The sequence below is a fragment of the Globicephala melas genome, chromosome 3, assembly GCF_963455315.2.
Source record: "Globicephala melas chromosome 3, mGloMel1.2, whole genome shotgun sequence".
Classification (NCBI taxonomy): domain Eukaryota; kingdom Metazoa; phylum Chordata; class Mammalia; order Artiodactyla; family Delphinidae; genus Globicephala; species Globicephala melas.
The window spans coordinates 64,864,668-64,877,667 of NC_083316.1; the positions used below are offsets into that span (position 1 = coordinate 64,864,668).

The 13,000-nt window shown below is 37.1% G+C and overlaps 1 protein-coding gene across 4 annotated transcripts in view; it reads left to right on the top strand.

Moving 5' to 3' along the window:
* The window catches only part of ATG10 (autophagy related 10), a 224,620-nt gene that overhangs the window by 124,703 nt on the left and 86,917 nt on the right, over window positions 1–13,000 (top strand). For all 4 annotated transcript variants that reach the window (XM_030846998.2, XM_060295973.1, XM_030847007.2 and 1 more), the window contains exon 4: window positions 6,796–6,934. In XM_030846998.2, the coding sequence (XP_030702858.2) occupies window positions 6,796–6,934 (139 nt within the window). The remainder of the gene's footprint in view (window positions 1–6,795; window positions 6,935–13,000) is intronic.

The window sequence follows — 13,000 nt, forward strand, 5'->3', positions numbered from 1 at the left end:
TGTTAGGTACCTCTAACCATTATTACTATTCCCTTCTGCCGGGGAACCTGTGTTCTCTGGCACGGAATCTCAGAGGCAGCCTTTTCTGCAGTCCGCCTTGCGCTCAGCTTAGTTGCTAGCTGCGCAACTCTGGGTTCAAGCTGTCTTGCTGTCTCCCGCACAGTCCTAAAGGAAACATGGCCTTCGAAGCACAATGGAGCCAGCAGTAAACATCCAGAAAACTGCCAGATGTGCTTTGGCAGGTTTCTGTGTCCCCTCCCTACTGCCTTGGCCTTGAGCATGCCAGGCTGCATCGGCTTTAATCCCACACAGGAGACAGATTCTTTCTCTCAGTGAGAACCCACATTGGCCATGCGGATGCTAATTCGCTCCCCTCTGATGGAGCTTGGAGAGCAAAGAATGGCACCCCTTTCTTTCCAAAAAAAATCAGGAGTAGTGATAGTGTTACTGGGAAAGGGGGATGCTCACTGAGATGCTATCCTTGGGATCATCTTGGTACCAGTGTCACCCCAGATGCTGTCAGACACACGCCTGCCTGGTGTTGAACTCTCTCTGGCGTACTGGATGCAACATTTACAGTTGCTAAAAGAATGCCATCACTTGCAAAGTTCTTGTGACAATCACGCACTCAAAAGCCACAGAGATCATGAAAAAAAGAGTCATTCTAGGAGTAAAAATAGTGAAAAAACCACCCCACTGTAAAATAATGAGCACGTGAAACAAAACAAAAAGGGCCTGCTTACTTAGAGTCCCACATAGGTTATTTTTATAATTCATTTAAAATGTTTTAATAATTAAAATTCTTCCTTTCTTAAGGAATTAATTTTTCAACGATTTGTCCAAAGACTTTGTCAGTCTTTAGCACTTCTGAAAATATTAAAAGGATGTTGGCTCAGGAAAATCAAGCAAAGTTTGTTACACAGTCCATCTTTCCATTAGATGGAAAGATTAGATGGTTATGTGTCCACTCGTGGATGCAGCTAAAGACTGTCCTGAACCAGTACTCTCCCTCTGTCACTCTTTGGCTTCTTGGCTACGATTCTGGCCTGTAACTGTTAGGTTTGAATTAAGAACCTGATTGGTGGAAGATAAACAAATAGAATCTCTTTCCCTCAAGGGACATTATGAATAAATCTCGTTGCTTATGTTTGCTCAGTAATAGTAATAGAGATTTCTAGTCATAGAAAAAAAGTTTTTCTTCCTCCAATTACTTTTCCCTGTAGGCTAAATAGAGATATGGATCTCATTTCCTAAGCACAGTACACTATTTGGGTTTGCTTTCAATAAAATATCTATGAAGTGTCTTTAGCATGATCACTATTTAATGAGATTTAGTTGTAAAGCTTAATTCATATCAGATTTTCTAAATGAGAGATCACTGTCAACTTATTGTTAATTGAATTCAATAAAATCAAGGTTTCTATAATTAATGTGAACTACTTAACCTTCTAGCTCTTTGAATGAATGTAATTTTCTAAACACAGGTATCTTCTCATTTAATGAAATAGCAACATTGTGAGGAAAATAAATGTACCTGTGACTCCTTTTTCTATTAACTCTTAATATCAAATTAAATATATCCAAATCCTCTTTAAAACATAATAAAAGAAAAGTAATAAAATATTAACAAACGTACTCAAAATGTTAATAGTAATCTGATGGTGTCTAGAACATCAGTCCAAATTAAGTATATAACAGTTAAGAAAGGGCATTCTCCAGTACAAAGAACAGTGGTTTCAGGATCAGTAGATGTGGGTCATAGGCCTGCCTCTGCCTCTAATTATCTGGGTGACATTGGGTAAACCACTAACCTTTTTGGGCCTTCTTGTTTGGATCAGCAAGGTGAGTGTTGGGCAAGATGGAATGATTGAAGTTCCTTTCACTATTAGAGTTCTGTGATTCTGTATCCTGTAACATGGTAGCAGAAACTTTTGTTGCCTTAAAAAAAAATTTATGAGAACTAAAAATATTCAAAAAATTAGACTGAAAGGTTTAAAGAACCTGCAGACCCATCAATCAACCCCAACAATCATCATTCCGTGGCCAACCGTGCCCCTTCCACATCTCCATCCACTGACACCTCTCCTGTGTTATTGTAAGGCTAATTCCAGACATCAGTCTCTCTTTATCAACGTAATCCCTCTGCCATCTGTACTGTTAGCCCTGAGGTCTTAGATATTGTATTTTGTTTTTAACGAATCTCAAATTGTCTAGCTATTTTTTCCTTTTCATTTTTTAATTGAAATTTTAAAATAAATACAGATTCACAGGCAGTAATAAGAAATAATCAGAAAGATCCCACGTACCCTTTAACCAGTTTACCCCAGTGGTAACATCTTGCAAAATTATAGTGTAATATCACAACCAGGGTATCGGCATTGATACAATCCACTGATCTTATTCAGATTTCCCCATTTTATTTATACTGATCTCTATGTGTGTGTGTGTGTGTGTGTGTGTCTGTGTGTGTGTGTTTGGCTGTATACAACTTTCTCACATGTGTAGGTTCATGTATCTACCACTGTAGTCAAGATATAGAACAATTCCATCATCACAAGGACTCTTCATGTTATTTTGTAACCATACCCACCTCCTTCTGCCCATCCCCTCAACACTAATCTGTTCTCTGTTCTTCATTTCTAAAATTTTGTCATTTTAAAATGTTATATAAATGGAATTATACAGTCTGTAACCTTTTCAGATTGGCTTTTATCACTCCGTAATTACCGGGAGATTCACTCAGGTGATTGTGTGTATCAACGATTTGCTCTTTTCATTGCCGAGCAGTGTGGGATGATGTACCACAATTTGTTTAACCATGACCTGCTGAGGGACATCTGAACTGTCTCAAATTTTTGGCTATTCTGAATAAAACTACTATGAACATTTGTGTACAGGTTTTTCATTTCTCTGGGATAAATGCCCAAGAGTGTAATTGGTGGACTGTATGGTAATTACATGTTTAGTTTTATAAGAAACTGCCATATGGTTTTCCAGAGCGGCTGTACCCTTTTATACTCCAAGCAGCAATGTATGAATGATCTAGTTTCTTTGCATCTTCACCAACATTTGAAGATGTCACTGTTTGTTATTTTAGCTATTCTGATAGATGTGTAGTGATATCTCATTGTAGTTTTAATTTGCATTTCCCTGATGGCTAATGATATCGAATTATTTTTTATATGCCTGTTTGCCATTTGTATATCATCTTTGGTGAACTTTTGCATTTTTACTCCTCCATTTACTTCTTTTCAGAATTTAGGGTCAGAGTAGGCTTGCTGGTAAATCACCTATGATGTTTGTTATAATATACTTAAATGGGAGGAACCAGATGTGCAACTGCTGCAGAAAATATTGCTTACCAGTGTTCTCAGCTCTGTGTTAGAGTCTCTGGGAATACAAAGATGAATAAGACAAGAACCTTGGTCTTTAAGTTCTAAAACCATGTGGCACTTTGGGAAAGGGAAGCAGAAAGTATGTAGAAGTCTGAGATTTCCAAATTGCATGACTTCACAGGATGATATTTGCATGGGCATCATGAAGGTGACCACGAATGATGGAAAGATCCTAGCAGAAACAGTCCAAGAATTCAGTTCATTTAATATGAGTTAAGGATGCAAAAATGTCTTTGCCTGTAGGTGGCTGCTCAGAGCAAGGGGCTGGGTTGACATAGCAGCACTCGCAATTAGAGGACAGGTACTCCAGCCTTCAAATCCTACAAAGTTACTCAGCTGCCAGTGAGAACAGTGACTGGAGTGAAACTTCTAATAGCTCTTGAAGAAGCTTTTTCTGTCCCCTCTCTCTTATTCTGTGGGCCTCCAAACTGTTCCAGAGAATCGGAATCTATGTCTAATTGATCACCAGTTGCAAGAACCTGGTGTCAACCCCAGCACATACCTGAGTGCTTAATTTGAGTTTGGGTGAAGGACAGTCTTTCCAGGAATTTTATCCTCCCTAGCAGGACTGAGTCTCAGGCAGACTATTTCTGAAGTTTTGTGCAGAAATTAATGACCGAATTCAATATTTATTTACAAACTGGACAGTGATGGTCTAAGAAGAGAAATAGCTTAATAGAGAAGAATAGGGAATAAATACACACATACACACAAATCTAATTTATGGTAAAAGTGGCATTAAAAATCAATGGGAAAATGATGGTCTATTAGAAATCATTTGGGAAATATTCTTACCTCACACCATACACAAAAACAAAATTCAGATGGATTAATGATCTAAATGTCAATTTAAAAACATGTATGTATGTGAGAGAGACAGAGTATGTGTGTGTAGAATAGAGGAGTTTAACATTTTTATATTTTTTAAGGATGAGGTGGGACATAGCAGGAGTCCTTCTAATGAAGATAGATAACTCAGAAGCTGCAAACAGAAAATGTACAGCTTTGACTACATGAAAGTAAAAAAAAAAATTTATGATAATATGTACAAGAAACAAAGTTAAAAAAAACTGAGTGAAAGTGTTTTATACACACATACATACCACAATATACTTGCACACCTTTGTTTTTCTATGGTACAGAGATGTATATATTTCTAGTAATAAGTTATTATTTCTAATATACAAAGAGTTTGTATAATTCAATAAGAAAAAATGGAAATTAAATATCAGAAAAATAGGAAAGGAATAAGAACAGGCACATCACAGAAGAATATAAATTATCAATAAATATATGAGTAGATGTTTACTTTCACTAGTAATCAAGGAACTAGAAACTAAAACAAAAAACTGACATTTAAAAATTCATCAAATAGGCAAAAATTAAAAACAAATAATATTCAGTATTTATGGGAAAGGGCATTCTTTTACATTTTTGCTGGTAATATAAATTGATACAGCCTTTTTCTGAGGACAAATTGGCAGAATCTATTGAAATTTGAAATGTACGTACCCCCTCATACATTAATGTCACCTTTAGGAATCTGCATCATAGAAAAACAGAGGTGTATAAAAATATATGTGCTAAGATATTCATGGCAGCATTAGTTGTAGCAGAAAATTATAATTAACCTAAAATATCTAGCAATATGGAAATGTTTAAAAAATCACACACAAAACTATGGCATAGTCATATATTGGAATGTAGTGAAGTCATTAAAAGAAGGAGCAAAATCTGCAGCACTGACATGGCAGCACGTGCTAGTATGTTCATGAGTGAATAAATCAAATCAAGGAACATATGTATATATAGCATGACTTAATTGGGGATGCAGAGGTGGGAGGGTAGGTGGATGTATGTGTATAAACGTGTTTGCAGACCAAAAAATAAAAACGACTGGAAAAATACACAATGACCTTTTGAAAATGGTTACAAATCTGAGGTACTGAAGTGCTGGGATGAGGGGAATTTCACTTTTTTTTTTTTTAATGTACTTGTGCAGTGTTTGCAGTTATTTTTAATCACAATGATTTAATAACGTTACGAAAGAAAAGAAATTAAAAATGCTAAAGAACCCAATCTTCGACCAAAAAGAAAGAATTTTGGTTAGAAGAATTGCTTTAAAAGAAGATGTATTTATCTTTGCCAATGAAAATTTAAATAAAAAAATAGACAAAACTCTTCCTTGCTATTGTATTAATTTTCTGTATCAGGAATATTTATTTTAGTGGTTTCTCTTTGGTTATTTAATTCATTGTGTTTAATTGATAGTGTTTACTGGAGTTTAGTGAAAATCTATTTTGTAAATATCTTCAACTGTGATTTACCTAGTGTAATATCTCCCCCAGTGAATTGACTGTGAGTGGGGAATTAGTAAAGCAGATAACATCTGGAGAGTAGTATGTGGCTTTACTTATCTCTACAGGAAACCTTATTTCATATTGGTAAAGTTTGAAATCTTTCCTGTAGCTCTTCCCGATTGTTCATTGTTGTTACCATTTTAATGAGAGGTAGAAATGAGCCAAACCAACCTGCTTCTTTCCTTCTACTAAATTAATGTCAAAGGAAATTCTTCAGCCCAAATAAATAAGTGAATGTGGATGGAATCAGATTCTGACTCAACATGTTCCAATTAATTACTTCCAAACGTTAAGATACATTCTTAAGAAACCCCACACATATTAAAAAATCAACCAGTGGAGAATGATTAGGTGAGAAGTGAACTAGCTTAGAACCATCTTTGTTTAAAAAACCTCATTTAAGTTGACATTAATATTTACCATCTACTCTATTATAAATCAAGATTTATTGTAGGAATGTATCAAAGATAACACAATAATAAAGAAAACAGATTCATCTCAGGTTTTGAAATGTACCTAACAAATTCAGCCTCTTGCAAAATAGCTTTCTTATTCAAAATGGAACTGGGAATTGTTCAGCACACAGTGAATCACCTTTTGGCAAGTACAATAGAATCTTTAGGGACATTTCGCAGTATCTTGTTCAATTGTTAGGATGTTTTTAGCTTTCACAGGTAAGGAAGAAGGTAGCTTGTATAGTCATCATCTTGTTGCTAAAATTGTACAGTAAAGATTTTTCAGAGTTGCTGTTGCAATAGATCTTTTTACTTTTTTTTTTTTTTCTTCCTGTTTCTTTACCCAGAGCTGCTTTGTCTCTCAAAAACAATCTGGAATTACTTAATGCTGTTTTCTGGTTTTACTATTTACCCAGGACTCAAATGTTAAACATTAATGTGGGAAACTCCCTTTTCCTTACCTCATAGTCCTATATTTATTTAACTGTTATTTTGCAAGAAGAAAACCTCATCTTTCTCTCTCTGTGTTAAAGGACTTCTTTTTATTGACAGACACATTTAGTTTTTGTATTTGCTTTTTTTCAGGAGGCTTTAGAGCCACCCCTGGATGATTTTGAGGTGACGGAGCCCACCACGGCAACCGAAGTGATTAAATATGAGTATCATGTCTTATATTCCTGCAGCTACCAAGTGCCTGTGCTTTACTTCAGGGCAAGCTTTTTAGGTAAGACCATGTTGGAAGCTAAATGTAAATTCATAGCATTTACATATAAGACAGAAAGCAGATTTGGAAAATTATTCTTGAGAGAAAAAAATAGAGTTAAAAATAAGAAAACTGTGGGTGAGGTAAGGTTTTACCAGTAAATTTTCTCATGCTTTAGAAAGAGTATCAAGACTTCAGAGTGAATGATATCATCCCAGCCTTAAGTCTGATCTTCAGATTCTTGGCCTCCTGCCCAGCGTTGACTAAGCCCCCTGGCCCTTTTTCTTTTCTTTACTTTAAACAAGGAGGAACAACTTAAAGCTACAATGTTTATTTACTTCTAACTTTACAGTAAAAATTTCTTTCAATCTCAAGTGATCCCATTAACTCAAAAGTCCCCATGTCTCCTTCCCCAAGCACAAATTATTATTTCAGGAACTGTTTATCAATCCATTTAAGCTATATTTAAAAATAGCACTAACATTTCCTTCAGCCATCTATACATCTCCAATACCTCAGCTTCCTGCGATGCTGTTACTCAACTCATCCCCCTTGCCAAGAAGGTGGAACACCCTGTCTCCTCTGAGGCCTTGGCTAATAAAGCTTATTTAATGAGCAGCCGCGTGGAGCCCTCACCCTGCAGCGCAGCCGGGACTCCCCCTCTTCATGTCCTGTGACTTAACCGGGTCAACATCTTGAGGCCCCTCCACCCTGGGCTCAGAGACAACCCCAGCCCACCCCTACCCTATCTCTCCTTTTCTGTCTGGACTTAGCAGCATTTTGCATTTTGAACAGGCTTCTAACCTTTTCTGGATAGCTAAGACATCTGAATTTAGCCAGTGATATTTTATTTTTAATTAAAAAGTAGCTTAAGCTGCTTTGGATGTGTATTTGGTAGATTTAATCACTTGCTGCCTTATATTGTTTAATGGTCTCTAATTTTGCAGTGTTGGCGGTTTAACAAGCACTTAGGATTTAAAACACAAGAACAAATTCTCATAGACTCCCTGGTGAGAAGATTTTACTCTGATGTGCAGCTCCTAAGAACTGACAATTTGGGGTAAATTTTCAACATGGAACATGGGGAGTTGAGGACACTGATAGTTCACCAATTCACAAACTCTTGCTGCAGATTTATCCGTATGATTATTACAGGCCTTTAAAACACTCACTTTATTGTAATTCTATTGGGTTTGGAGCCCAGAGGTTAAAGGAAGTTTCTTGTCAGTGAGCTGTGTTATACTAAAAAGTAGAAGGGGATACATTTATTTACCAGAGGGAAGAAAAATGTCCTTCTAGGTTTTGGTTTGCAAGGGCTCTACCCAGTACCTTCTGGATTCAAAGCCACGTCAAGGCTGCAGGTAGAGGAAATAGGACACTACTTCTTCAATACTGTACTTTCATATAATTAGTATTCACCATAAGCAGTTAATCACCAGAGAAGAGCTCCCAGAGACAAAACAAGTTGTTTAGCTTGTCAGCATTAGGGAATCGGAGGTGCTGAAACATGACTGCTTCTAGCTGGAAGTGGGTCTTGCCGAGGCCGGCGGATGAGCTCATACGTGTACTTTGCTCTTATGTGCCAACAGCTCCCCTTACAGTTCAGCACAGTAATTGTTCCTGCAAATCCAATTATATTTTAATGAAATTTGTATACTTCCTAAGATCTTTTCTTCATGACGGTTTTCTATTTCTTAAGAAAAAAAAAACAAAAAAAACCCCTAGCCTTTTTGGATCCTATTTATATATTTTTAAGATGCTCTTCATTTACGTTTTTATAAAGGAAATCAAAATGAGTCATTTATTTTGTGTGGAAGCATTTCTTGTTCTCCACCCTCCCTACTCTGTGTTCTATAGAATGAGCATTAGGAATTTTTTAATTCCGGAATTCACTTAGTGGTTTTCCAGGTACATTAAAATACCACATTTAATTTTTTTAAAGCATACTGAATGTTTTCCTGTGAAGAAACATGAAAAATGGTTCTTTCCTTTATCATAGTCTAATAATTTCTTTTCTCTTTTCTACCTAACTTAACCTAATGAGTATTCTAAAAATGTATCGGCCTTTACTCTGGTGTCAGAATTTTTCCTTCTTTCCCCTCAGTCCATTCCCTCTTTATTTGTTACGTGATTACTCTGGCCCTTCATCTCTTAAACAAATCTCTGTCAGTGTGGTGAATGGATTCCTAACATCTTCCTCTTATTCCAGGTCCAGATTTTTCTTTGTCTCATTCTAAGAGATTTCCGACCTAGAAAAAGGATGGCTATAAAATTTCTTGCTCAGGGGTCTTTTTTTGTTGCTTCAAAAATAGTTCACTTAGCCTTGTTTTTGACAGATATTTAGGATTTTTTTTTTTTGCATTTGACTCAGTAAAAATTAGTTTCTCTGCTTTGCTCTAAATTTTATTTCAGTACCTCTTTTTTTAGGTAAAGAAAGTGGTAAGTAATTCCCATTTAAATTGACATTACCTTTTCTTTTATCGACTGGCTTAGATGCCAGAGGAAATCTTTATTCTGTTTCTTGAAATGCATATCATTGGACTGTGATTACCTCTTATTCCTTGATATGTCCAGTGTCCACCAGGCCAACTACTGCCTAAGACTCAGCTTACATGCCACTTACTGTTGTCACCCCCATGTCATATCATATCACATTATATTATATATCATGTTGCACAATATCAGAAAAATATTTGTTTACTTGTCCCCTATAAAATGGTAAGCTAGAAGATAGAGGTTTAAGGTAAAAAGAGGGAGGAAGGAAATTAATAGTGAGTACTTACAATCTACAAAGTTATAAACTTTATTCATAGCTCTGTGTGTGTGTGTGTAATACATATATGACATATGTATTCTTTGTCTTACTCATTTTTTTTTTTTTTTTTTTTTGCTGTACGCGGGCCTCTCGCTGCTGTGGCCTCTCCCGTTGCGGAGCACAGGCTCCAGACGCGCAGGCTCAGCCAGCCATGGCTCACGGGCCCAGCCACTCCGCGGCATGTGGGATCCTCCCGGACCGGGCACGTCCCCTGCATTGGCAGGCGGACCCTCAACCACTGCGCCACCAGGGAAGCCCTGTCTTACTCATTTTTATACCCACAGTATCAACAAGTATTTATTGAATGAAACAGTGAGCAGGAATTTCTAACCATTTTTGCATATAGCCCAAAGATGGAAATATAGCCATCTTTGCATATAGCCCTTGTGATGGTACCTTATTTGAACTTTTCTGATGAGTTATATGGAAGGGAGTAATGCTGTTGTCTCCAGGAAACTCAGAACCTAAACCATCTATATATCTTTACTCTTTAGTCTGATGCTTCCCAGAGACAACAGGAATGCTTGACTAAGGAAAATAGAAAGTCCTGAGGACTCAAAGGTGAGCATCTAAGCTAGGTGGGCAGCCCTTCCACTTCCATAAACACATATTTTTATTTGATCCTTGAAGGCAGACAGCTAAGGTGAGACAGCATTCTGTTTCTGGGCATACGCAGAAACATTTCTACTACTTGGCCATACGGGAACTCTGTTCCCTAGGGTTTAACATGAATTTAAGAGAAGAAATAAGTCCTTCCCAGCACTCTTTTTTCCCTAACCACTCTTGCCATTTTAGGTTTAGGAGAGGTGGTGGGGCACGCTTAATACCATTTGCTACCCAGCAGTGGGTGAGAGGTAATTGCACTTCTCTCAAGTACTAATAAATAGCCTACATTCAGACAGTGCTCTGTAGTCTATGAAGTCCATTCTCACAAAGCACTCTTGTCTTCAAGGGCCCACCTTTTTTTCTCCCCCACTATTATTTTTTAAAATAAATTTATTTATTTATTTATTTTTGGCTGCGTTGGGTCTTCGTTGCTGCATGTGGGCTTTTTTTTAGCTGCGTAGAGTGGGGGCTACTCTTCGTTGCGGTGCTCGGGCTTCTCATTGCGGTGGCTTCTCTTGTTGCGGAGCACAGGCTCTAGGTGCGCGGGCTCAGTAGTTGTGGCGAACGGGCTTAGTTGCTCCGCAGCATGTGGGATCTTCCCAGACCAGGGCTCAAACCCGTGTGCCCTGCATTGGCAGGCGGATTCTTAACTACTGCGCCACCAGGGAAGCCCTCCCCCAGCTATTTTTGAAGCACACCGCGTTAAAGAATTATTTGTAGTGTGCGAAAGGCTTCTAACTGCTGCTCATCATTCCAGCACCTTTTTATGTCCCAGTGTTCCCTTTTGAGGGCTTGACTTGGTCAAAAGCTGATGGTAAGTGTTAGAAATGTGGTGTAAACCTTAGAAATATACATAATGGCTTTGGGCTTCACCAGACTCCTAAGCTTACCTAGTTTTACCTTTCATTACAACTAGAGATTTCTATATTTATTTCAGCTTGAATTCTGATTAATTTCTTCCCTGTCTCTCTTCCTTTCCTTTGTTTGCGATCTCTATTGAAAAATAGGCCAAGTGGTTCTTCTCATTTTCAAAATATTTAATTCTTTGGTGCTGACATATGGGTTCTTCTTGGGAACGGTTCTGACATATTTCTTTAATTAGTTAGAAGGGCTGCTTTTGAATAGGGAAGGAAACAACATTTCTTCCATTCAGCAACTGAATGTCTGTTCTTTCTGGAGATCCATTCTATTATTGGCCCAGGGAGTAAGAGTATAGAATTAAAGATGTAACCCAGATATTTAACGTAGAAGATTTATCCACTTGTTATATGCTTGAATGATGCTCATGGAGAAACAGGGCAAGAGAAATAGCCAGAGAATAATTCCTTCTTAAAGGCAGCATGACCAAACCAAGATAAAGCCCAGCTCAAAGGAAGAATAATGAAAAGGTTGGAATTAGAATAGTATATACATCATCAGGGAGGAGGAGGAAGAGGCTTGTCCCTGGTGTGGAACAGGAGGGAGTCTTTGGACCATATAGAAGTAAATGACAGGAAAACAGGAAAGATGGGGGTTGGAGGAAGTTGGAGAATAAAAGTAAAATATTCATAGCTCTGCCCAACAATTTTCAAGGGAACATAACAGGTTGGCTTTTCTGAAGAGGCTGGGAAAAGCACTGGATAAGGGGGAGACAGGTGAGTGCCAAGCTGTAGGGCTGGAAAGCATGGCGTATTTGGGGAACAATGAGATGCTGGTTTGAGGAAAACCTCTATTCCAAATTGTAGAAGAAATGGTTGGAAAGATATGTTGAGGTAAAATTATGGAAGAGATAATGGATGGGATGGGGTTGGAGGATATAATGAAAGGGTGAAAGAGGTTGAGCAAAAGTGAATGGGATCAAAGGAGGGGTTTTCTAGAGCAGGAAGTATGACTGAGTAGAGCAGAGAGAGAATTGATGAAGGATGAGAAGAAATTATGAAGAGTGAAATTTAGGAAAAGGAATTTGGCTTTTTTTGGTATAGTTGTTAGAAATATTTAAAAAAAAATTTTAATAGTCTCTTAGAATGAACTGGAAGGAACATATTTTCAGGGAAAATAGAGTGAGAGTGAAGGCTGCCTGTTGAACAGGAAAGAAAGGTGGATTAGAGGGGTACTTAAAGATTAAAGCAAAAATGATTCTAGTTAATTATTATAATGACCAGGAAACAGAAAATGACTTGGCAGACAATTTAGTCTTATTTGGTAGTAGAGAAGCTTTAAGGAAGTTTGTATATGCCACTTATATTTAAATAAACCATAGGTCTAGCCAAAGTCATAATAATGCAATGGAACATGAATTTTAGTGCATTAAAAAGAGATTCTAGGGGTTGAAATGAAATTTGAAGAGCAAACAGTGAAAATTATTAATAAAAATAATGAAAAATTATTTAACTAATATAAATATATTCAGACAGAAAAGTTTAAATAATAGAGGGAATTTAATGAGAATTATTTGTTGAACCAGGTAAATGTTTGAAACATTATGGGGAATTAGGGTACAAGTAGGATGCTGGGTTAGAACACATGATGGGGATAGAATCCTATTGAAAAGTCAAACCCTAATTTTAAAATGTATTAAAGAAAAGGTGCAACAAAACTACAGGGACACCTAATTAGCTAAAAGGTTTATTCAAACCTGTGTTAGTACAAAGCATCACATACACAAAAAGCAACAGATTTTACATGAA